The sequence below is a fragment of the Candoia aspera genome, chromosome 10 (genome assembly GCF_035149785.1).
Source record: "Candoia aspera isolate rCanAsp1 chromosome 10, rCanAsp1.hap2, whole genome shotgun sequence".
Classification (NCBI taxonomy): Eukaryota; Metazoa; Chordata; class Lepidosauria; order Squamata; family Boidae; genus Candoia; species Candoia aspera.
Genome location: NC_086162.1, coordinates 7,753,579 through 7,779,487, shown reverse-complemented (window position 1 = coordinate 7,779,487; position 25,909 = coordinate 7,753,579). Strand labels below are relative to the sequence as shown.

Here is a 25,909-nt window from a genome sequence, read left to right as displayed (position 1 = left end):
TATTATTGCCACGAGAAACAGGCTTTTTTTCTTTTTTGGAACAGGCCTCAATTTACCACTTCTAACTTTTTCTGTTGCTAATGTGAAGTGAGGAAAATGTGATTGTCTTGGGTAGGATACCTGCTTTTTTTCCCCCCCCTGTGTGTGTGGGAGGAGGACAGTCTATCTTCTTGTCTCTCTGCCCAGTATGGCAGAATTCTTTAAAAGGAAGGTAGAAAGACCCCACTCGCTCCCTAAACTTTGGCTGCTCCTGTCAAAGCATTGGGAAGGGATCTGGCTTCTCAAGCCAAAGCCAGTGTGGGAAGGGATGCAGAGATTTATAGGGGAGGGGCAAGAAATGTAAAGCTAGTATTGAATTTATTTTGGTGCCTTGGAGTCAGTCTTGACTCCTGGAAACTGCCTGGCCTAGTCCCTGAAGTTTTCTTGGCAAGATTTTGGAAGTGGTTTGCCATTTCCTTCTTCCTAGGGCTGAGAGAGAGTGACTGGCTCAAAGTTGCCAGGTGGCTTTGTGCCTAAGGTGGGACTAGAACTCATGGTCTTCTGGTTTCTTAACCACCACACCAACTGGCTCTCTAGTATTGAATTGGTTAGAGGAAAATGCAGGAAATATGGTAGATGGGTTTGAATATTAAGAGTTCTTCACTGTCAAAGGTGATCAATTGTCCCACCTGCCACTAAACCTGCTTGCAAAAAACCTTAGTCCACAGCCAGCAGACGTGATCCCTTGAGAAGGCTGTTGCAACTGTCTTCCTGAACCAGTGAGCCAGACAGTACCACGGCACACCTTGGCCATCATTAGCCCTCTAGTTGCCTGGCACTTCTACATGCACCTCTGGCCAGCATGGCCAACAGCAAGGAATTGTGAGATTTGTAGTCTGAACTATTTGGAGGGCACTATATCTACCCAATGCAGACCTGTAACTAGTTATATCAGTATTATCCTATAAGGTTGTGCCTTCATTTGATGTAGCAATCGAAACTGCTACTTTATTCTTGGTTTCATACAATATATTATATCCTAAACCATGGTTAATAGAATATAATGCCTATGTTTATGCCAAAACAAAGAAACCATGTTATATCTTAGTGGGATAGCCTAATTCACCCTATCTGCTAAGATATTGTCTGCAATCCCATAAGAATCACAGACATGAACCATTTAACCCCATTTTTCTCTAGCCTAATGCAAGGGCCACATATGAATTCCACCTCTGTTGCTAGGGGCATTCACCTCTTCTGAAGAGGTGCTTTGAAGGGATAGACAAAGAAATGTTCTTGTCATTTTTCTTTGGTGCTAGAATAAATGAGATGAGGATTAAGGAGAAGAAGGGGAGAGGATTATATTTGATTAAGTATATATTTAGTCAGAAAAATACCAGCAAAAAGAAAAAAAAATCCCCAATGGAGTTTTAAAAGTCTAAGGATTGCGTAGGATGCTCAGAATCCTTTCTTCTGATTTTAAGGTCTTGGTTTTCATTTTTGACATTTATTGTTCATTTGTTAGTTGGAGGGCCAAGAAAAAGAAAGATGGTGGGAGCAGCTTTCACTGCAACGTTCTTGGCTCATTAGCACTCAAGGGAATGGCCAAATAGGCCTATACGTTCTGAGAAGCTGAAAGCAGGCCAGCAGTCATGGCTTCTCACAAAGGGCTCTTGGGAACTGTAGTTTTGAGGGCACTCAAGGCCCATCCCTGAGCTTCTCTCAGGGGAAGCCATGACACCTGAACTGGTATTTCAAAAACAGGATTAAGGATGTTGGTGGAACAAGTTGGCACTCATTAGAACCACCAAAGATGAGTCAGGTGAAAAAGACTGCTGGAGAGGAATCATAGAATCATAGGGTTGGAAGGGCTCTAAGTGGCCATCAAATCATGAACATTGCAGGATTTCCTACACTAGCCCCAATAGATGACTTACAGCCCCTGTTGGTGGTCATTAGAATCAGGAGAGGCAAGTTAGGCAAAAAAGAGTGCTGGGGAGGGGCTAAGATCAAAGTGGTGGCTGACGGACAGAGCTCAGTGCATCCCCTGAGCCATCCTGCATAGATGGAGATTTTTGAGTAGGTTGGTGTGAGAACCAGAGAGGGACCCAGTTGCTCACCCAAATATGGTAACCGCACTCCGTCAAGGCTACTTTAATAATAGCCAAGACCTCCCATGTAACTTTCTCCTGATCCAAAGTATTGGGTACTGATGTACACTTTCTGTACAATTCCAAGAACAGCCCACATGGGTCAGCCCAAAGGTTTATACAGTCCACCATTCTGTTCCCTTAGTGGCCTTCTGGATCCTTCTGGAATAGCTAAAGTAAGACATGAAGGCATTAGAAACATCACATCTGAGGAAAGGCCATGTGGGCAAATGATGACAATGTGACAAGGCCGTGTGACATCATGACACAACCCCACCCCCACCCCACTTACATACTGAGATGCAATATGAAAGGCCTGGGCTTGTGTTGTGATGTGCATGACATGGTTTTTGCGTTGTTGCAGATAGTGCCCCACACCTACTAGCAGTACTCTCTGCTCAGGTGGCATCCTTGCCCAACTTTGCCACTGGCAAATTCAATTTGAACTGAGATTAAAATGGATTCCCCAATGGGGCCTTCAGTCAGCTCCTCTCTTAAGTTATCACCCAGAGCAAAGAAAGTTATCCTTTCGGGAATAACTTAACCTGACATCTGTGAGCACAAAATCCCTGATGTCTAGGGCTGTGCAGTACTTTCATTCTGAAGGCAGAATAAAGCTTTGGACTGTTCACATAACACCCAGCTTCATGTCTTTAAACAAAGACATCTTTTCCCAGCATCAGCTTCAGGATCAGCTGCAGTTCCTATCACAGCATCCTGAGGAAAGATGCAGCTGCTTTAAGGAGTTTCAAACAGATGCTATGCGAGCACCCAGCTGCATGCTCTGGAGTACCTTTTGCCTTCAGAACCAAAGTGCTGCATAACCCTACTGATTTTTTGAAGCAGAAGCTTGTCAGCCAAGCAACATCCCAGCTCCAGTTGGCAGCCTGATTTCTTCAGAGGAAAAATATCAGTAAACTATGCAAATGTTTATTCGGTCAGCTACAAGTACATTCCTTTGAGGGTTTTTTTAGATCTGCAGTGAGACTTGCAACTTCCTTGAGTCTTCTTGAGAATGGCTTGCCCGGTGGGAGAGCTGAACTGAACTGGTGTTCAGGATTTGGGTTGGAAGAAGCATCATGTTTTTTAGGCACCTATAAAATGTGACGAGCCAGTCTGGTGTAGTCATTAAGGCATCAGGCTAAAAACCGGGAGACAGTGAGTTCTAGTCCTGCTTTAAGCATGAAGCCAGCTGGGTGACCTTGGGCCAGTCACTCTCTTTCAGCCCAAGAGCCAATCAGGCGTGGTAGGAGAGTTCTAGTCCCGCCTTAGGCAGGAAAGCCGGCTGGGTGACCTTGGGCCAGTCCCTCTCTCTCAGCCCAAGAGCCAATCAGGCGTGGTAGGAGAGTTCTAGTCCCGCCCTAGGCAGGAAAGCCGGCTGGGTGACCTTGGGCCAGTCCCTCTCTCTCAGCCCAAGAGCCAATCAGGCGTGGTATGAGAGTTCTAGTCCCGCCTTAGGCAGGAAAGCCGGCTGGGTGACCTTGGGCCAGTCCCTCTCTCTCAGCCCAAGAGCCAATCAGGCGTAGTAGGAGAGTTCTAGTCCCGCCTTAGGCAGGAAAGCCAGCTGGGTGACCCTGGGCCAGTCCCTCTCTCTCAGCCCAAGAGCCAATCAGGCGTGGTAGGAGAGTTCTAGTCCCGCCTTAGGCACGAAAGTCGGCTGGGTGACCCTGGGCCAGTCCCTCTCTCTCAGCCCAAGAGCCAATCAGGCGTGGTAGGAGAGTTCTAGTCCCGCCTTAGGCACGAAAGTCGGCTGGGTGACCCTGGGCCAGTCCCTCTCTCTCAGCCCAAGAGCCAATCAGGCGTGGTAGGAGAGTTCTAGTCCCGCCTTAGGCACAAAGCCAGCTGGGTGACCCTGGGCCAGTCACTCTCTTTCAGTCCAAGAGCCAATCAGGCGTGGTAGGAGAGTTCTAGTCCCACCTTAGGCAGGAAAGTCAGCTGGGTGACCTTGGGCCAGTCACTCTCCTTCAGCGCTAGGAAGGAGGCAGTGGCAAACCACTTCTGAAAAACCTGCCAAGAAAACCGCAGGGACTTGTCCAGGACACGATTGAACGGATTAAAACAAAACAACAACAAAAAGGTGAACTCTTGTCTCCCTGCAGTTTGGCAAGCATGGCTGCCTCAAAGGGGGCTCATGTTCCAGAAACAAACAACAACAGCAGCAGCAAAAGTTACAGGTGAGGAAGAATGCCAAGGCCTCCCATAGAAAGCAATGGGAAAGGAACCCTGATCCTGAAAACTTTGGCCCATATCAGGAATCACTCAAGAGACAAAAGTGAGAGGCCTAAGAAAACAAAAAAATATGATTTATCTGTCCTAACAAAGTCTGTGTGAACTGAAGTTTTGCTGCTATCTAGAAAGCAATTATGCAACCAGATTAACAGGACCAAAGGGTGTGAAGGGACTGTCAAGTCACTCAGTTCATCTTCAAGCCCGCAGTTACATCAGACTCCCTCCTCCTCTTAAGAGCATGGACTGTAGCATGTCTGAGGAAGCTTTGGTGTGCACCTCCTATGGAAACGTACATATGGTGAGGATGGGGTGGTACAATGGATGTGTTCACACAACCCACTTAACCTGATCATTTTCTGGGTTTTGGCATAATGCATTGAAGCATAGACTAATCATGCAGGATGGGTTCACACAAGCCAGTAAGCCAGGGGTTCTCAACCTGCTATGTTTTAAGTCCTCAGGAAGGCCATTTGTACATTACAGACATGGTGTTATTATATTTATCATTTAGGCTAAGAGTTAAATCAACGTTCAGTTTTTTACCTTGTTCTACCTGAAGTACTCCAAGTTCCACTTCTGGTGTCCACACCACCAGCTGACAACCATTGCACTAAGCCACAAAAGAACTAACCAAGGTTCAAGTTTAGTGTGCTATGCAAGTACAGCTGCCAATGGGCTTGATTAAATGTGTCATTTGAACATAGCCAAGGTGTCTTCCAGCACACCCATGTCGTTCCCACATTAGTGATTTATAGCTTCTTCTTGAGTCGTTAATGATAATGCAAGCATCATTATGCCAGAATAAAAGTAGTGTGGACAGGCTTCACATCACTTCAACAATGGACGGGTCACGCTGTGAAGACACTATAAGTCAGTAGTACAGAAATGACTGTAGAGACCCAGAAACACTCTTTGGCGTCTCTGTAATACCTTGTCCCTTTCTTTGCTGATCACAACACTGGCTATTTTGCTGGTATAAATCACAGTCTAGCAAGCATGGGGTAATACCCTTAAAGCTTGAGCGTGATTTCATTTTTATGAGGATGTGAGATGGATGGAAATACCCTCCGTAGTCCAGACCTCATGGGTCTTCTAAGAAAAATTCAGTTTATTCAAGCTTGCTCCACATTTTTTTTTTGCTGTTTGCCTTGCAAATGCAGCTGAGGAAGCTAAAGCTGCACAAAGGGAGCCTGAAACAGCACCGAAGACTTGGCCGTGCATTCCACGTTTGTGCTTGTCACTGACTACAGCAGAAGCAAAGTGAGAGGCTGGTCTCGTGCAGGGCTTTTTCCACCGCGAGCAGCCATTGACCTGTCCCCAGCCAAGAAACAACTTCCCTTCAGTACTCAAGCCATCCTGAACCTACCTGAACTCCAATTGATGGGCGCCATTTCCTCTGGCGAGCCAAACTTCTTAGCTCTTCCCTCCCTGGAATCGTCCTGATGATAAGGGTGGAGGGCTTGGGAGAAGTCCGGGGCTGGACCGAAGGCAAATCCAGAGACATGGCAGTGATCTTGGTGCTTTCCAAGCTCTCGGAGGAGTTGCAGTGCTTGGTGGCCTCTTTGGCCCAGGATGGGCTTCTGTTGATCTCTCTGGGCAGGAAACTGTCATGGGTAGACTCGGTGCTGCTTTGGGTGGTAACAGCAATGAGGGGCTTGGCTTTGATTCCTGAAGGGAGGACAGGTGGAGCTTTCCGGTAACTAAAAGCTATATGGAGGTTGGGGTTGAGCAGGGAAGAGAGAAGAAAAGAAAGCAAAATGGGCCAGTGGAAAAGGAGGCTGCACTCTCATCAGCAGGGCCACAACTGGGGCGGGGGGCAACCGGGGCATGTGCCCCGGGCACCGCACTGGGGGGGCACCAAAATGAGTGCTGGTGGGGGTGCCAAAATGGGTGCGGAATCCATGTTTGCCCCGGGTGACACAGACCCTAGTTGCGGCCCTGCTCATTAGCACCTACTAGGCTGTATCCCTGGCATCACAACCTCCTTGTCCCAAGGCTGCCTGGTTTTGGAAATAAGTTATTGTAACGGGAAGAAGGAATAACCTTGAGGAACAGGGGAAGAGCTGCAATCAAGGCAACAGTCAGATAAGAGAAATCTGAGTCGGGGCAGAAATGTAATTTGAGAAAGCATCTCAGACATGACCTTTGCTAGTTCTCATGAAGATAAAGTGAGGGAAGGGGGAAGAGCATTCAGACTGGAGGTCAACCCTCCATGGCAGACCAGACTTGGAAACCAAAGACACACAAGCTAATACTACGTTTCTTGTAAGGTTATAGTAACAATCTTGCTAGCCTGAATGTGCTTCCCCCCTCCCTCTTCATCTTCATGAGAACTAGGGAAGGTCAAGTCTGAGACGCTTTCTCAGATTACATTTCTGCCCTGACTCCGATTTCTCTTATCTGATCATTGGTTGCAGCTCTTCCTCCTGTTCCTCAAGGTCATTCCTTCTGTCCATTATATGTACAGACCCAGTTTATTGATAATGTTGGTCCAGGACACAGAACTTGGTCAATTTTTGTCTTTATTCTTTCCTGTACAAATGCCAGCTAATATGAATTGGTTCGTAACAAAAACAAGTAAGTCATGTTTATGATCAATAAATAGGATTCTACATTCCTGAAAATGAGAGTGAGAGATTAGGTGGTTTGTCAGCAGAACTGGTTCTAGGCTTAGTGCAAGTATCTGTAGCTATTCTCTGGGAGAGCCTCCTGCTTAAAACCGTGGGGAGCGCCATATCATTCCCCTGAACTGTGTCCCTGCAGTCTTTTTCTGACTAAAAGCCCCACTAGACCTCTGAGTGGCATATTGGGTATTGCCCTTTAAAAAGTGGGCAGGTCTAGAATGCAGAAGAGGGAGGGGCCAAGAGAAAAGCAAACCTTGGTTTTAATTGAAATTCAGTACAGTTAATATGGTTGTCTGTATTACTAATAGAACCTTTTTGTCGCATTAGAGCTCACAATTCAGCAGTAACATTTGGCAGGGTTGAGATTGGTTGTGTGCCCCCAGTGGAGACAATGCTAAGTGATCCATCCGCTAGTCCCCCTATTTGAATGGACAATATATATTGCATACGTGGTCCAGCTCAGCTCCCCATCTGCAATTCCACCATGCTGGAGATCAGCTGCCAATTTTTCCCCTTTTTTCTGCAAAAATATATGGTAGTGGAAAGCTGCTAGGAGGTGGATTGCTCCTACCCTTGTCCTCAGGATCCTCAAATGCAAAAGAAGACCCCAGAAGCTAAAAATTCTTGGCCCCACTCCTTGAAGCAATATTGCTACAGGTGGTCCTTGCTTAACAACTGTCCATTTAGTGACCATCTGGAGTTACAGCAGAGCTGAAAAAACTGACTTATGACCATTCCTTGGACTTAGGACCATTGCAGCATCCCCGCAGTCACATGATTGCAATTCAGGCACTTGGCAACCACTGCACATTTACAATGGTTGCAGCATCCCACTGTCACGTGATGACCATTTTTGACCTTCCCAGCCAGCTACTGATAAGCAAAATCAATAGGGAACCATGTGATTTGCTTAATGGCCAAGTGGTTCACTTAAAGACCATGTGATTTGCTTAACAACCACCACAAAAATGGTCGTAAAATTGGGTCTGGATTTGCTTAATGACTGCATCGCTTAGTGATCTAAATTCCAGCCCAACTGTGGTCGTTAAGTGAGGACTACCTCTACATGTAAATGAATGTAGAGCTGACTTTGGGGAAGGTATGAGTGAGCCATTAAGGAGGGTCTTGGACAAGGGATTACACAGTCCCGAGATAGAAGGAAAGGTGGAAAAGAAACTCAAAATAACTATTGATATGCTTTCAAGATTCTGTTATTCTACCCTACAAAGTAACATTCCTGGAAACTCTACAGGGTCTTCTTCTTGACTTGACTCTTACCTCTTGGAAAGCCTCTCCAAGTTTCTCTCTGTCCCATCTTAGACTCAACAAAATCAAGGTGGGGTTATTCTGAGTTTCTTTCTCACAGTTCTCTGGACTGTGTAACCTCTTCTCCAAGCCCCTCCTTAACAGCTCTCTCATTTATTTATTTGTTTATTTGTTTGTTTTTTCAATTTATATCGCCACCCATCTCAGACCAACTTCCTCAAGGTCAGCTCTAAATTCCTTCACATCACATCATATTGTATCACCAGATGGTCTTCTCTTGAGCTGTAGATCTGATCCAGGAGGCATTGCTCACCCCTGCCTGGAGGTTCTTCTTGGTACTTACAGGTGCTTGGCTTGAGGATGCTGCTGGTGAGAGGTTGGCCAGGCTGGTGAGCGGTGGTTGCCATGGTGAAGAGAGAGAGGCAGTCATCATCCTGGGAGCAGCCGGCCTGAATGGCCCGCAGATAGCTATGGCTGCGCATGCGGAAGCAGCCGGGCAGATCCAGGGCGTCCACAGCCTGGGATTCCACCTCACCGAAAACAGACTCACACACAGCCTCAAACTGATGGTTCAACTCTTCATTGATCTGGGAAGAGGGGGAGAGAATGGAAGGGTGAAGCGGAGGGAATTTGAACTTGTTCACCCGTTCCGCAATTCATTCCAGGTGTCCTACCAAGTGTATCCTCAAAGGAGTGTGTCTATCGAGTGTCAGCTTTCTGATGGGTCGGTATTCTCACAAATCTGTCTGTCACATTCACCCTTAGTAAAGGTAAAGGTTTCCCTTGACATAAAGTCCAGTCGTGTCCGACTCTAGGGGGCGGTGCTCATCTCCGTTTCAAAGCCTTGGAGCCGGCGTTGTCCATAGGACACTTCCGGGTCATGTGGCCAGCATGACTCACGGAACGCCGTTACATTCACCCTTACCACAATATAAATGTGAACAATAAACAAATAATATTTTTAATAATCATTTTATTTTTTATGATTGTTCTTATGTATCCACTGTTTTTATCTCATTGCTGTATGCTGCCCAGAGTTGCCTTGAGTGAGGTGGGCAGCCATATAAATCTGAATAAGTAAGTAAGTAAGTAAGTAAATAAAATTATGACTAAAGCCTATTGCTGGTTTCTCATTTTGACACATTAAATCAAAATGTGGTAGCTTGTCTGGTATCATCTTAGTGTATTGCCTGAACCCCACTATTTGTTTCATGGACCATGGCTGATGGTTTAGGATTGTAAACCCAATTGTGGCTTACTCAACAAACTGTGTTTAAATGAACCATGCCTTCGGATGAGATGTAAAATCAGTCAGTGCAAACTCCCATTATGCCAAGCAGTGTTCAAGAAGACTTATCCCCAGTGACTCTTGTTCAATCCTAGGATTTAGCAGTGGAACAAATAAAGTTAAGTATATGTGTAAATTAGATTGGCAATCTTGAATTGGTTGAATCCCTAAATTAATTAGCTAAGAGCTACAGCTTGAATTGATTATTCAGATGAAACCACAGAGTTCCAAGTTAAAAGCAAATCAGTCTTGTTTTATAAAGGCTGTTTGGATTCTGCTTAGTGGGGATTGCTAGGAAATGCAAAGATAATTTCTGCTTTGATTCATACCAAATTATACTTCAATTCCACTCAAACCTATGTGAAAGGTTAATTGCCAGCAACAGTGATGAACTTAAGCCTAGTTCCAAACCAATGAGTGCTTGCTTTGCTTTGTGAAAAGATAAGTCATGTTTCTTTTAATTTTTCAGAAAAGCATGTATTTTAAGAATTTGGAAATCTGTACAATTCACTTAGCCATCATTTGGGATGGGAGAATCTGTCAATTACAGTTACTTTCAGTTGCTTTCTGTTTCTCATTCCTGCAAATCTGTCAATTTTGATTTTGTTCCTCGTTTTTCTGTGCATACATTTGGCTTGTCCTAGTTCCACAGTAGTTCAACACTTTTTTAAAAAAAATCACAATACGTTGTTATGAATTTTGTGCACATTTCTTTATGCATAATTTTTCTGTTTACAATTCTGCCTCTGCCCTAATATAATATTATAATACAGGGTATAATATATTATAATATGGTGTAATATTGTATAATATGGTATAATATGGTATAATATGGTATAATACAGTATAATAGGTGTGTTTGCAAAATTCAGAGAAGTGCAAAGTCTGAAGAACAACTGAGTTTGATTTGTGCATTGATCTGAAAATGTAAAAATCATTCAAAAATTTCTCCCCAATCTCAAGATGTCATAACTCCTAATTTCAGTTAATGCATCTAATTCTTTCTTTGAAATTCCATAGTGCCATTGCTTAGTGAATTCCATTAAGTTAATGGGACATATTTTAAGAATGTTTTTCCTTTGAACTTCTCCGATTCCAGCAACTCCAACACAGATATCTCTGATTCACAACCAGGGCTGCCTTTTTATGCTGCAGAGCTAATGCACCGTATACAATAAATAAATATTTGTATCAATGCCTCCCACCCTTTCCCCCAAAGCACAATAAGAAAAAGCACAGCGTAGAAAATGAATCCCAGGGTTGATCTGATACTTATCATTTCTCTTTCCTTTTTTCAGGAGGCAGTGCAAATGAAGTCTCAGAAATGCAAAGTGTGGATTTTGGCTCCAGAGACGTAAAGCCATTCCAGGACTCGTCTGCAGAAATGGGTTGGTGTATACAGTGCTCTGAATGAAAGGTAGCAGTTTGAATGGCAAAGCATGCAGATGCCAGTGGAAAGGAAGCACATAGAGGGGTGAATAACTCACAGATGACAGAGAGGGGGACCATGCATCGGGCCAAAGAACAGCAGCCAAGGTGTCTTGAGCCAAAGCAGCGTGACTGATATTTCTGGTATCCAATCCAATTCAGTGGTTTTGACTGGCAATCCCAGGTCAACAGAGAGGGCTTGCATCATAGTTATTTGTGAACAGAACATGATGGCACTGCCATTTTCCAGTTAGGTATCAGACCAGAGATCTGCTACTCAGTCCAGCTTTTGTTCCAGGATACCCACTCCACAAAGGAGGAGGACCTGGAATTTTCTTCTTGCTTGGTGGAGCATTTCTGAATAAAGCATCCCTGGAGGAAAATAGAAGAGCTTGCAGTCTTTGTCTCAAATGCAGGACTTGTGAGCCCTCTTGAATAATAGGGACAATGAGATGCAAGCACATTTCTCCCTCTCCCAAATTGGTTTCCTGTTTGATCATCCCACTACAAGTATGGAAGAGAATGACCCAGACTTTCAATATTCTCCATCCTGGTCATCCAGTTACATTGCCATAAGGTACGTGACACAATTCCCACTCAGCTAAATTGATATTGTCAGCCTTCTACAACCCAAGAACTGAAGACAAAACCACCTCACCTGCCCGGTGGTGAAGGAACGTCCATACCCTTGTCCCCGTGGCCGGATTCGGGGTGGTGTGCAGCAGCTGGGACAGTTACAGATATATGAGTCAGAATAGTGTCTACTTGCAAACCTAATGAGAGACATGGGGAAGAAAGGTTTCTGAACAAACCCCCAAAGCAGGACAGGAGCAGAACATATGGAAAGGATGCTGAATGGACAGGTTGGTTTAATACGGGCAAGTTCCCTGCTCCTATAAAATAGGCAGATTCCTTGCAGAGGCATTGGGATACTAGTAGCTTAATTTCAAGATGGCAATAAATATTGATAAAAGGAACTCTTATCTTGTGGCTTTAACACCTCAGCAGCTACCAGGACTTAGCACTAAGAATGAGAACTGTGTGAATCAGGAAGACAAAGTATCAGCTATATGGACTCTGAACCCAGGCTTGGCCTCAACGCTATGCTGATCAGTAGGGAAGCTGGGCTGCTGAAGAGAGCACTTCTGGAGAATTTGGGGCACCTGGCATGGCGCCATCCTAGCCCCAGGGCAGCGCAGAAGGAGGGAGCAAATGGCCAGGTAGGTAGACTTGAGAGGACTGTCCTTAAGATGCTGTGGTCTTTCTCATCAATTACCATAATGAAGTTTTGATTGGATCTGACTCTCAGTTGCTCAGGAAGGGGTGGAGTCAAGGAAGAGGAAGACTGGCCCAGGAGGGACACAGGCACTCAAGCGGGTTGGGACATTTTGGCTGATTGGAGCTATCCGAGGTCCTGAAGGCCAGCCTTGTCCTCCCCTGCTCAACTCCATCAGGCTTCCCACGTACCACTTAGGTCAGGAGAAATCACTGGCAGTGAATCTGAGTTCAGAACAAGTGAACACATTCCCAGCTGACTTCTGCTGCCACCCCCTCTTCCTGTGCTTTCCCTGAGCAGGCATCAGGCCGAGGGACAGCAACCCAAGAAGGAAGAGCTGTAGCAAAGGCCGATTGCATTTCCTGCTGGCTTCTCTTACCCCTACCCACTCTGTCTAGCTCCACAATATATCAGTTCTGCTACTGGTATCAGTAAACCCCACTCATATTTCCTGTGGCTTCTTGCTCCTGGTTAAGAGATAATGTTTTACTTGTAGACCACAGCTCAGTTAAATGTTTGCCCTTTCTTAAGCATTTCCCCTGTAGAATCTAGGAAATAGTAGCACCCTTCCTAATTTCTTACTTGGTTCTGGCCTGATCTACGCTGGATGAACGGCGGTACCCCTCACGCCGGGCCACCTCCTTGGGAGACACTTTGGTGCTGGTATCTGAATCCCCACTGTCATCATCTCCCATGGCCTTGATATAGCTGCCGCTCCTCATCCGTCGACAGGGGATCTCACCATCCTTCCCTGATGCTGGGTATCCTCCCCAGTCATCCTGTGGCACCTGAAGGAAGAAGAGACTTTGTACAGGAAGAGTGCATGATATGTTGGGATCAAAAGGTAGATATAGGGGACGTCTTGGCTGTGATTAAAGCAGACTTTATGAAATGCAGTTACAATATTGGAGTGAGCAGCTGAGGTTCACTGTTCCTTTTGTATCAGCTTACTAAAAAGTCTCCATCTAAATCCCATCCTTTAACTATCATTTTGATCTTAGCTCCTTTTTGACTGTAAGAGCTGTCAATCAGTGGAACAGGTTACCCATTGGATGGTTCTTTTTCTTGACTGGGGGTTTTCAAACAGGGGCTGGAAGTCATCTATTGGGGCTAGTGTAGGAAATCCTGCAATGTTCATGATTTGATGACCACTTAGAGCCCTTCCAACCCTATGATTCTATGATTCCTCTCCAGCACTCTTTTTCATCTGACGCATCTTTGGTGGTTCTAATGAGTGCCAACTTGTTCCACCAACATCCTTAATCCTGTTTTTGAAATACCAGTTCAGGTGTCATGGCTTCCCCTGAGAGAAGCTCAGGGATGGGCCTTGAGTGCCCTCAAAACTACAGTTCCCAAGAGCCCTTTGTGAGAAGCCATGACTGCTGGCCTGCTTTCAGCTTCTCAGAACATACAGGTCTACAGGTAGTCCTCATTTAGCTACCACAATTGGGACCAGCAACTTGGTTGTTAAGCAAAGCAGTCGCTAAGTGTGAAAGCAAACTGTGGTTATGACCTTACTCCAGCTGTTCTTTGCTTTACAGACCTGCAAAGGTTGTAAATGTGAGGACTGGTCACCAAGTTACTTTTTCATCATTTTCATAACTGTGAACGGTTGCTAAACGAGGCAATCACTAAACAGAGACTACCTGTATTTGGCCATTCCCTCGAATGCTAATGAGCCAAGAACATCGCAGTGAAAGCTGTTCCCACCATCCTCCTTTTTCTTGGCCCTCAAACCAACAAATGAATGTTAAATGTAAAAAATGAAAGCCAAGATCTTAACATCGGAGGGAAGGTGTCTTAAAAATCTTTCCATTAAGACCATCAAAGTGAAGCAGGATAAGAATGCTTCATTGCCCACCAAAATACCATCAGGAAGGAACAGCTTTTTGGAGGGGAGAAAATTTTCTTCTTGGACAGCAGCAAGGCCCTATTTTTTCTTCCCTGAGACTGGAAGCCATTTCAAGGTGCCACATAAGACACCACTGGTATATAGTCTCATGCAGTGGTGTACTTAGTGGATGTGACACCCAGAGTGGATCAGAGGGCTAAGCAGCAGCTGCAGGATCCAGGGTGGCCCAGCCACACCACCACCACCCTACCCTCCATCTCTGCCGCTGTGCTGCACCACCAACTGCCAACAACTGATCAGCATGCCAGCAGCAGTGATATGACTCCACATCTTCTGCCAACCATCTGGAGATCCACCTTGTTGTCTTCAGCAGAAGGAGGCTCTTGCCAAGTCACCAAAAGGTGCAACAAGGGGCACACTTAGTCCCTTTGGTTTTTAAATTCTCTACAGATGAGGCACTCCCTTATTGCCTGTGCTTGGGTGGATCGGTCCCACTGCCCTGTCCTTGGAACATCACAGGTCTCATGTTATGGGCAGGATCACACAGGAGGAGGCTTGACATGAGCAGTAACATGCTCTAAATGGGATCCACTTGAGAGCAATGGAACTGCTACGTTCTGCAACATGGACAGTTTATGAATACTTGTTGGACTTTAAAGAAGCAGGATAGGAATGGTATTGACACCTTTGAACTTTGGTGTTGGAGAAGACTCCTGAGAATACTGTGGACAGCCAAGAAAACAAACTGATGGATCATAAAACAAATCAACCCAGAGTTCTCACTTGAGCCACAAATGACCGGGCTCAAATTATCCTACTTCGGACACATTATGTGAAGACCCAGCTCTCTGGAGAAGGCTCTGATGCTGAGAAACAGGGAAGGAAAGAGAAGAAGAGGACAATCAGCAGCAAGGGGGATGGACTTGGTTACAGTGGCAATGGAGGCACCATTGAAAGTGCTGAAGGACCAGGTTAGGGACAGATCGTCATGGAGAAAATCTATCTAGGTGGTTACCAGACGCTGAAAACAACCTGATGGCACAATCAATCAATCAATCAATCTGAATACTTTTCCAAGGCAACACCATGGAAACTCTGCTGCAGTTACTGAATGGGAAACTGACTTGAGGGAGTTCATTTGATTCAGATTTGATTTTTCAAGAAAAGGTGCACCACCTGAAGCAGCAGATGCCTCAACAATGTTGCAGAGGTGATGCTGGATCTAGGACGCAGTGTCAAAGTCAGTATTCCACTTCCATAAATACATTTTCAGGGGAAATAGCACAAACACACACATGTACATGCAACCTACCCAAAATTCTGTTCCCTATCTATCTATCTATCTATCTATCTGATCTGTATTATCTATCTATCTATCTATCTATCTATCTATCTATCTATCTATCTATCTATCTATCTGATTTGTATCTATCATCTCTCTCTCTCTCTCTCTCTCTCTATCTATCATCACAATTTTTGGCATTTGTTGAACATGAATTTTCACAGAAAGTGTGCTTTTGCGGCAGACAGATGGAAGCCAATCAGTAGCTGCTCATGCAGTAAGTAGTTAACCAATAGTTTTAATTGTTGTTTCTTTTCCCCTCCCCCCTTATTTCTTACCTTGCTCTGTTTTGGCCTATGGTCGAGGCAATTAAACTAATTAAGAGACAACAAACCATGAAAAAAAATGGATAGGTGTTCAGAGAGAGAGAGAGGGAAACTTAACTGCTCTGTTCAAACAATTTACTTAACCAGGTCAGGTAATGATCCAGTTTTTGCTCATCATGGCAAGCTTTGTTAGTGTTCATCTTAATTTTTTTGTGGCTTAGCTCTAGCCCCTTTGGTTGGGTTAAGATTCATTGTATTGTGCCAGCCCAGAAAATGGGTTAATTCAGTAATTAAGTTGAGTGCATGGTACAAAGCCATCCAATTTTTGATTCAAGGCAGTTGCCATATCCTGGATATTTTCAGAGGACATTCATATGATAGACACACACACAGAATGTAGATGGAAAGAAAGAAAATGTTGAAGAACCAAATCCAACATTATTACTATTAATTGCACTTCTAAGAAACTTTTCTTCTAATTGCTAAAATGGGCATACTTGTCTTTAATTTTATCTTCCTAACAACTTGGTAAAGTAGGTGAGGCTGAAAACAATATCTGCAGTGAGCTGAGAGGGGGTTTGAGCCTCTTCCGTTTTTCCATTCTGTCCCTCATTACCAGAATCCTATGACCCCTCATGAAGATAAAGTTTTCTATTGATCTATTTCAAAGGATTTTGTGAAGAATTTCTCTAACCTAGTAACTCTTCAGATGTTTTGGGATTACAATTTGCAGAAATTCTGGGATTGGCCATACCAACACTTCTGGGAAGTACCAGGTAGGAGATGTTTGTAAGATAGTTGGAGATATTAAGTGGAAATAGGTTGTCCATTGCATCAAACTAGGAATGTAAGCAATATTTCAGCAAAAAAGAAATAACTGAATACTGGAGTTTTAAAGAGCCATTTATGCTACTGAATCCACCCATCTGCTCAGTGCAAGAATCCATAGTGAATCTATGACTGTCCAGCTGTCACCTGAACAGCTCCAACAAAGCGGAGTCCATCACCTCCTTTTGTAATTGATTCCACTGTCAAACTGCTTTGTTAGGAAAATCTTCCCAACATTCAACTGGATTTGACTTTCCTGCAATTTGAGGCCATTATTCCTTGTCCTGCAATCCAGGACAATAGCGAACAGCTCTTGAACTTCTCCTGTGTGACCTCCGGTCCAGCTATTTAAGGAGTGTGATCACAGCCCCTTTCAATCATCTTTCCTCAAGATTCAACGTACCCATTCCCCTTTCCCCATAAGGATTAGTTTCCAGTCCTTTGATTGTCTTCATTGCCCTTATCTGCCACTATTTCAGTTTATCTGAATCAGAAAATGTCTAGGAGAAAAACAAAACAAAACAAAAGAAAACCTATTGCCATATAATATTGTCAAGAGCTGGTCTTTAAGGATTCACTCTTTTAAAAAAAGAAAAGGATGACTATGTCCCTGTTTTAGGTCAATTTCAAAAATATGCTTGGCTAAGGCATGGCAAACTGAAGATGTCTCCAGGAAAGGGGAGCCGACAGCCGTGGCAAAGATCAAAGAACTGGTGAGTAGACCAATTCTTTGGAACCTCTCCAGATAAGGAAAGGATAGGCGATCACCCACATGTGCTCCAGATGGCTGTTCCTTGAGAGGAGACTGCAGGACAGCGGTCTTCTGTGGGTTTGAGCACTGGGAGATGAATGGATTACCCAAGTTGCTTGCAACAGTGGTGGAGCCTTTTAAAGGACACTTAAGTCCACAAGCCTCACTTTCTAATCACTTTCAGAAATTGCCTATTAACCACCTTAAAGCTATTAGAGACCTTCAGAACAACAAGTTTGAAAAGTTGCCAGGTGAGTTTAGCTTCAACTCTGAACAAAAGAAAAACTAATTACAAGCTTAAGAACTTAAAGAATTTGAAATAAACAGCAAAAAGCTAAATAAGATTTTGATCTAAGTCCAATTAAATTTGGAGTAGTGACTTTTACACTAAGACTTATGAATTAACTATAAAAAATAAATAGCTTGTTGTGGAAACCAGAGTTATTTTGGCTATATTGGCTCATAACAAAGTTAAGCAACTTTATGATTTTAGAATCATAAAGTTTGGGGGGAGGCAGTAGAAGCACCACCTGCAAACTTTAATTTGCATAAGGACATTCTTGAATCAAACATAGAAAAGTTTTAAAGAAAAAAATTGGACAGACAGGACAAATAAAATGCAGAAAAGTTTCAGAGAAGAAACTGACCTCAGATTTGATAGAAAGCATCCTACTTCATCACTCTGCCGCTATCACTTCAGCAGAAATCAGAGTTTGCAAACCATAAAATGTAGGGTGTTAAAGTAATACATTCCTGGTGTATTTCTTATAGAGTAGACTTCTGGAAAGGGACAGAAAATGCTTTGCCCAGAGAATCTGATTATTTGGGGAATGTTATCTTATCCATAGTATACTACTTCAGGAAAGTCTATATTAATAAAGATGTGTTACTCAAGATTATTTTATGATTTGTAAGAGAAGAAGGTGTGATCTCTGATTATCTGCCCTTAAATATTTATTAAACATGATTGGTTGATTGATTATGTGCCATCAAGTGATTATTGACTCCTAGCAACCACATAGATTGATTTTCCCCATGACGATCTGTCCCTAACTGGATCCTTCATCCCCCTCCCCCCTCCCCCGCCAATCACCACTGTAACTGAGTCCATCCACCTTGCTGCTGGTTGTCCTCTTCTTCCCTTCCCTTCCACCTTTCATTATTATTAAGTATTAATGGCTTAGGAAAAGGGATCTTAGACAGAAACAATTTCTTCTTCTGAAATGAAATCTCTCTTTCCCTCTTAGCAGTGTTCTGAAGTTGGAACAGAATATTTTGTAGTTGGAACACTTCAACTCTGTTTTACACTTTTCAAAAAGTAGAGCTGCTGTGATCAAGGGGAGATCAATATGAGAATGGTGGTACCGTTGGCCTTTTCATCTCAGTAGGCTTGCATACAACCGTACAGTGTCTGCTGGATCCAGACTGTGAGCATGTGATACACACTTTGTGGCTAGGAGAGAAATAGAAAATCCACCAAAGGCCACAGTTTTCTTTTGGTCCTGGCAACCAATAACACTTCAGCTGCTGCTGTGTTTTAAAAGTTCTGTTTTCTGAGACTGTGCCATGGTTTGACTCAGAATATCTTCATTCCATTTCATTTGATGTTGGATTTTTTTTTTTTTTACAAAGTGAAAGAAATGTTTTCCTGCCCACTTTGGGGGAGGTACAAGGAGAAGTGGGAAATTTTGCCTGTTCTCTAGCCAGTTTCACAACAGATCTTACCAAAGATGCCATTCTTGTCCATTTCACAAGGCCGTCAAGAATTCCCTGTTTGACTGCTTATCTAAGCTCTGTTTCTTTTCTCCTAGCAGCTTGTCATAATTAAAAATGATTACACTCAGAAATCCCCAGAAGCCACCACTGCCCCAAAGACTCATCATACAACCAGATAGGGGAAGGATGATTGGAGAAATATCATATCAAGAAGATAAGCTGGAGTTCGTGTCATGGATTTAGTGAGTGAAACAGATATCATACTGAGAAGCTCTAATGCCCCTCTTAAGCTATGCCAGGTTTATACTGAAGTTTAGCTGGAATCTGACAGATTGGTAGGCTGGGACTACCAGCTCAAGATCTCAAATTTCTGAACATAGGAAGGAATGTAATTGTGTAATTTTGGACAAACAAAAAAGGAAAGCTTTGATTTAACAGGCCTCAGTTTGGCAGACTGGATTAAGTGGACAAAACTTGCCACCATATGTACATGACATGTTTGCCATTTTACGCAGGTGTAAAATACGTAAAACACACATGCATAAAATCTCATTCAGAAATAACAGACATTCTGCTTTAATGGAATCTCTTCCCCCACTGGACCATTAGATCAAGGGTTGACTGTACTTAAATATGAAGCAAAGTAAGTTGGTAGCCCAGGAGGCAACACAGTACCACCCAAAATTTTCAGAAGACCTTTGAAGATCTTACAGAATTATTCTAGATAGGCCATGTGGAATCCTAGACAATAGGTTTATATAAATACCCTCAGCACTGACCTAGAACAGCCTTTCCCAACACGGTGCTCTGAATATGTGCTAGTCCACAATACCCATCTCATGTAATCCAATCCGTTTTGCACTCTAGTTGACACTTTATTTGTTATTTATATTCCATTCAGGAGCTCAAGGTGGTGTGCTTAATGCTCCCTCCTCCCATTTGCCTCCACAAACAATAACCCTGTGAGATAGGTTGGGCTGAGAGGGAAGGGCTAGCCCAGTGTCATTTAGTGAGCTTCATTGCTGAGGACGGACTAGAACCTGAACCTCCCTGCTCCTAGTCCAACACTTACACCACTATACCACTGTGGTTCTTGGGCTGAGAGAGAGGAACAGGTTCAAGTTCCCCAACAAACTTTTGTGTCTGAGGATGGACTTGGACCTGGGTCTCACCGATGGCAGTCCAGCACCTTAACCACTACATAAACTCACCTGGCAACTTTTCTAACTTGTCGTTCTGAAGGTCTCTAATAGCGTTAAGGTGGTTAATAGGCAATTTCTGAAAGTGATTAGAAAGTGAGGCTTGTAGACTTAGTGTCCTTTAAAACCCTGCTTCATGTGGTCCCTTCCCCTTTCTCCATTGCAGTAATGGTCATGGTCTTGCAGCCCTGGTCATGTTTGGGCCTCGACCTTGAGAAAACAGATGAGGGAAAGAAGTTTTCGTTGTCTTCTCCCAGAGGCCTTTAAAGGATCCTGATGCCTCAGCTTTCTTCCCCCATCCTCACCTTCTTCCTGGTTGCCCTTGTTATTCTGTTTTCTTCCTCATTAGCAACTGGAGACCATTGATCACCCCCGTGCAAAAGCTGTTCTCTGAGAGGCAAGCTAGGAACAGTAGCTCTCGCTAATTGTTTGTTTGGGTACTATTAGCAAAAGCAGCCGGGCAGTTGGAAGAGCTTCGATACCTTGAGAAGCTGATGCATCCAGCTCTTCAGAAATCTTCAGTCTTTTAAAAGGGATAACTGCCTCCCTAGCTCCTTTTGTCTGCTTTCCCTCTTTTTTCTTTTTCTTTTTTGCAGAAGAGGCTATTATAGCCCTGACATTTCTCTAATCACCAACATCAAGGTGTGGAACTGTAGAGCATCATGGGAAAAGGAGGGGGAAGGAGAGAGAAAGAGAAGAAAATTCTGGAGAATGGCGAAGATCGTCTCTGAAGAAAGAGACCCAAACTCCAGACCTTGCCCAATTATTGGATGGATGGAGATTTGTCCCAGTCATCGGCTTGTTATTGGCTTGTTATATCAGCCAGTCTGGAGTAGTGGTGAAGGCACCAGGCTAGAAACCAGGAGACTGTGAGTTCTAGTCCTGCCTTAGGCACAAAGCCAGCTGGGTGACCTTGGGCCAGCTACTCTCTCTCAGCCCTAGGAAGGAGGCAATGGCAAGCCATTTCTGAAAAACCTGCCAAGAAAACTGCAGGGACTTGTCCAGGCAGTCTCTGAGAATCGGACACGATTGAACAGATTAAAAAAAATTGGCTTGGTAAAATAGGCTGGGTAGCCAGGAGTCTCTTGCACCCTTCCTGGGCATCCCTCATACTGCAAGCACAGCCCCCATGAATTAACTAGACAGAACCCATGCTTGAAATGGTAACTCCATAGAAATATCCATGCAGTATTTTGGCAGTTTTTAAATCTTTACAGAATCTGGGATAGGCCAATAGGCCACCGTGTAAACCCTCTCCTCTGCTGCTTATACCAGGGAATCAACCCCTGGAGTGCTGCGTCTTTCTCAGCCGATGAGTTCACCCCGCAGGCTGGTTATTGAGCTGACTGATTTTCTAGGTTTGTACAATGTGGTGAACCATAAATTAAAGAGGTTAGGCTCATGCTGCCCACCAAACCATAAAAGCAAACCAAGGTTAAAACTAACCAAGCTAAGTGTGCTGCACAGATGTATATGCCAGATCTTAACTGTGTTGTGTGAACACAAATGCAGCTACTGGGGTTGTCATTTACCTGCTGAAATGTCTTGCTTTAAATGGTAAGTACTGATATGGGTTGGTTTGGATGAACCCTCACATCCCCTGACTCTGATAACTCAAAAGAGAGAAGTCTTGAGTGTGGGGGATCATTTGTCTTGGCTGAATGTGTCCCAGTGTCAATAATGGGCCACTGGGTTTCCCCTTCTCTCCAAGGAGTGTACCAACTCAAGAGAACACAAAGGAAGTCAAAGGGCATCACTATGCTTTTGAGATGGAGACCCAAAAGGACATGGATTTTCCAGAATGACCATGCCCAGCCTAGCTTTCCAGCCTGGTGTCTGCCATGCCAGATAAGTTGGATCCATAGAGTATGGTCAAAAATGTCAAGATGGCAGTCACAATGGTGCAATCAAAGCTCCACCCATTTTTATGTGTGTTGCACAAGAAAAACAGGTGGACTTTTGATTGCACCATCATGGCCACCATCGTCATGTTTTTGACCATGTCCTGTGGACATCCCTGGTTGGGTCAAAACTCCAGTTTTCCTGCTCTGTCTTCTTGTTTCTATTCCTTTAGCTGGTTCTGCTTGCCCAACTTGTCCACTCATTATTTACCTGTCCCCATTTTACCAAATTAATTCAACTGTCTCCATTCACAGAACAACCTGAATTCTAAATCTGGGTTAATAAAACAACTGTTGGTTATCATACTATGTCCAACTAAATGAAATGGCCTGCTAAGACAGTAGTTTCTGTCTAAGTCCATTTTAGCCTAATTTAGTGTGTTGTGCAAAGAAAGCCACAAATACCTATAGTGGTTGGATTCACACTGCACGCTCAGCTATAAACTAGCAAACCATGTTTTAACCTAGCTTGCTGCACATGTGCAGTCTCGGGGTTTATTCCAGAATCTTTAGAAAGCAAAATGGGAAAAAGCCTTCTTTTTCTCCCTTCCAACACAGAACAATACAATGTTCAGTTGCTTCGCCATCTTGTTACTCAGTTTCTAGAGTTAGATGCTGAACCATAAATTAATAAAATAGAATGGTCTTCAGCAGCATGCTAAACTAAAAACAAACGAGCAAAAAAAGTCTAAGCAAGGTTAAAACTAGCCAGGGTTCCCATATTGTGTGGAAGTATCTGCTAGGTCTTTATTGGAGCTGGCAAAATGTGTTGTATGAACAAGCCATTGGACGACAGAACACTACAGAATTATCCGCAGAATCTGATGGCTTCATCAGAATGACAAAGTTAGTGTTGTAATGTTGCAACGCAAGCTGCATCTCTTACACATGTTTGCGCATCACCCTGATGCATAGACAGAAAGGGCTGAGCTGGCATCGTGACATTACAATGCTTATTTTGTAAGCTTGTTCCCCCTGTAGACACCCCTGGAGTGTTAAGAGTTGAAGAGTTCTTGGGACTTGTCTAATGTGATCTCCCACTCAGTGTGGGACTGTGTCATCCCACAGTGAAAAGGCTGAATATGACAACGATACAGAACGAACTTTCTCAGCTGGGGGTTATCCAGATGAATCTGGCCATAATGGCAAGAATTTGAAAGCTGTAATCCAAATATAGATTGCGGAAGGTAGACACAGAAATTCGAAACTGATGGCAATTGTGCCTCAGTAGAGTTATGTATCTGAATAACTCATGAAAGTAGGATTGGAGATAGAAAATGAATTCCCAGGACAGTCTACCCACCTCCTTACCTGAAGATAATGATAGGACCGGTCCTTGGCCTTGGCCTCTTGAAGCATCAGGGCTTTCTCTGGGCCTCCTCCTGAGCTGGGATAAGCCTCCCGTGCTTGGCTGACCGTCATGGTATGCCAAGAACTCCTCTTGAGAGTCTGACCATCCAAGGACATGGACATCCCTGCACAGGCTAAACACTTGCCCTCCCCACCTCCACTTTTGAGACCCTTCAAGGTCAAGTCTCGGAAGGCACTTTCAGGGGTGTCCACACAGTACTGGGTGCTCTGGTCAACAGCATGTTGTCTTCCGGACACCATGTAGCTGCTATCACTGTCCAGGTTATCGTCGGAGCTCCACCAGCCCATCATCTTGTTCCGATGGCGGGAAGAAGAGGAGGAGGAATCCAGCTTGCGGTCTTTGCTTTTGCTACGCTTGCCGTGTCGCGACTGGCGGTGGTGGTGAGGGTGGTGGTGGTGGTACCCGCCCTCTGTGCCCCGCCCTTCCATCTTGGTGCCGTTGTACTCCCGCTTGGATGGGGCTTCCAGGGAATGTGACTTGGCAAAGAGCTTCTGGACAGAATGGACAAGATGTCGGATGCGACTGGGGCTCTCGCTGCGCGGCTGTTCCGTGCTGCTGGCCCGCTGATACTGCAGGGTGTGGAAGCCGTCGTGGTGAAGAGGCAGCTGCTTCTCGAACTGGTCCAGGAGGGTGGGGGGCAGCCGGTTGATCTTGCTGGAAGGATGGGCGGCCGCCATGCACTCGTCACAGGAGTCGTACTGTTGAGGTGTGTGGTGCATCCTAGGAAAGGTGCTGCTACTGCTGGCAGCAGAGAGGGGTTCAGTTAGGCTGAGGGGAGTGTCAGCAGAGCTCCGGGATGGGCAGTAGTGGTCCAAGGAATAAGGCTCACTGGGGCTGAGGAGGTATGGCTGGCGAGATTCCTGGCTATGGTGGATGTATTCCATTGGCTGTTCACAGGCCTCTGGGATGCAGTGGCAAGGATGTTCCCGTGACTGGTTGCGGTCCCCATGGTAGCTCTTCATGGTGTCATCACCGTGCAAGTAGGCCACTCATCCTGATCTCTGAGAGTTGTGGGTGGAGGAAGACCCAGCGCCTACAAAAAAGATAGTGTTAGAACCTAGAAAGGCAAGGCCACAGATACAACTGTCATGAAAAAGATCTCAGGTTCCATCCTTGGGCCTGGAAAGGATTGCCATGGGAACTCCTGGAGACCTGCTGTCAGAGAGGCAACACCGAGCTAATATCTAGCTGGGCACAGATGGTTTAACTAAAGCATACTTCCTCTATCTCTGTGAATGCCATGGCAAGGGGCCAAGCAAAGGAACCATCCTTACCTCTGGTTTTTAAGATAGCTCAGCTTCTCCTCGCCTGATGCTCTTCAGATGTGTTGGACTGCAACTTGCAAAATTTCTCAACTAGGTTCTCCAAGACACTTGGAGAAGGTTGGTATAATTATCGCAGAGGAAGGAAGTGTAGTACCTCTGCCTGTGGATACTCTCCTTATTTCCCATCCCTTTTCTCGCCCCTGCTGACTTCATGATGTTTGTTACATTTTAATATTTATTTATTTATTTATTTATTAGATCTATCTTTTCTCTGGGAAGTCAAGGTGGGATATACAATGCTCTCTCCTTTTATTTTTCCCCACCGTGACAACCTTATGGGATTGTTTGGAATAAGAGAATGATCTCTCTCTGTCACAGAGAGAGAAAGTCACTCTGAAACTGTCTGTGGTTAATGAGGGACTAGATATTGAGACTTTTTGCACCTAGTCCAGCACCTTCACCGTAACACTATTCTGGATCTTGGGCTGAGAAAGAGGGATCGGTCCGCAGTTCCCCAGCTGCTCCAAGGGCTCTTGAGCTCCTATTCTGCCAGAGTCAACAGTGAAGGTGGCTTTGACAGACATCTTTATCTTTGCTCATCAGCTTCTGGGCTTGCTCAGAAAGTAGTCACCTGGGGTGTATGAAGAGGAGAACTTGCTAAGTCCTCTGGCAATGGGTCTAGGACTTTATAAATCCACTTTTTGCCATGACTTGGGAGTTTTTGGAAAATCTCTTCTCTGAGACACCTCCACAATAGCTCTGTACCTTAGCTGGCTGATAGAAATGAACACAGGAGATGCTTAAAAAGGGAAAGGCTGCACCAAAGGGTTCCTTGCGGTGGCTGTATGGATAAGGTGCCAGGAGGTCAGATTTAGGCTTTTTAATTTTTTAAAACAGAGTGCCAACCTTGCAAACATCTCTCAGCCCATCTCCTCCTTTGATAATCAGCAGCTGAAATGTGATGGAGAAAGGGCAAAGGCTACAGCATGACTGGAGGCTTTGATCTGGATCCATCCTATCTGAAAAGAACTTCAGTCAAGGCTGCTGTTGCTGGAGAGATATTTTTAGACTTTTTCTTAAAGCCTCCTGAATCTCTCAGCTATTAGTCAAAAACGTTGGATGTTTACAGCTGTAGTCTGTAAACTGAAAAGAATCCAGGGATGAAAATCAGGCAAAC

General features: G+C 44.5%; 1 protein-coding gene across 1 annotated transcript in view; it reads right to left on the bottom strand.

The window, feature by feature from the left end:
- DLGAP3 (DLG associated protein 3) overlaps positions 1-24,429 on the bottom strand; it is a 39,237-nt gene extending 14,808 nt beyond the window's left edge. Inside the window, exons 1-5 of the mRNA XM_063311849.1 lie at positions 23,407-24,429; positions 12,823-13,028; positions 11,623-11,737; positions 8,592-8,835; positions 5,725-6,065 (exon numbers count right to left, since the gene is read on the bottom strand). Of these exons, the coding sequence (XP_063167919.1) occupies positions 5,725-6,065; positions 8,592-8,835; positions 11,623-11,737; positions 12,823-13,028; positions 23,407-24,429 (1,929 nt within the window). The remainder of the gene's footprint in view (positions 1-5,724; positions 6,066-8,591; positions 8,836-11,622; positions 11,738-12,822; positions 13,029-23,406) is intronic.
- Positions 24,430-25,909: the final 1,480 nt, after the last annotated feature.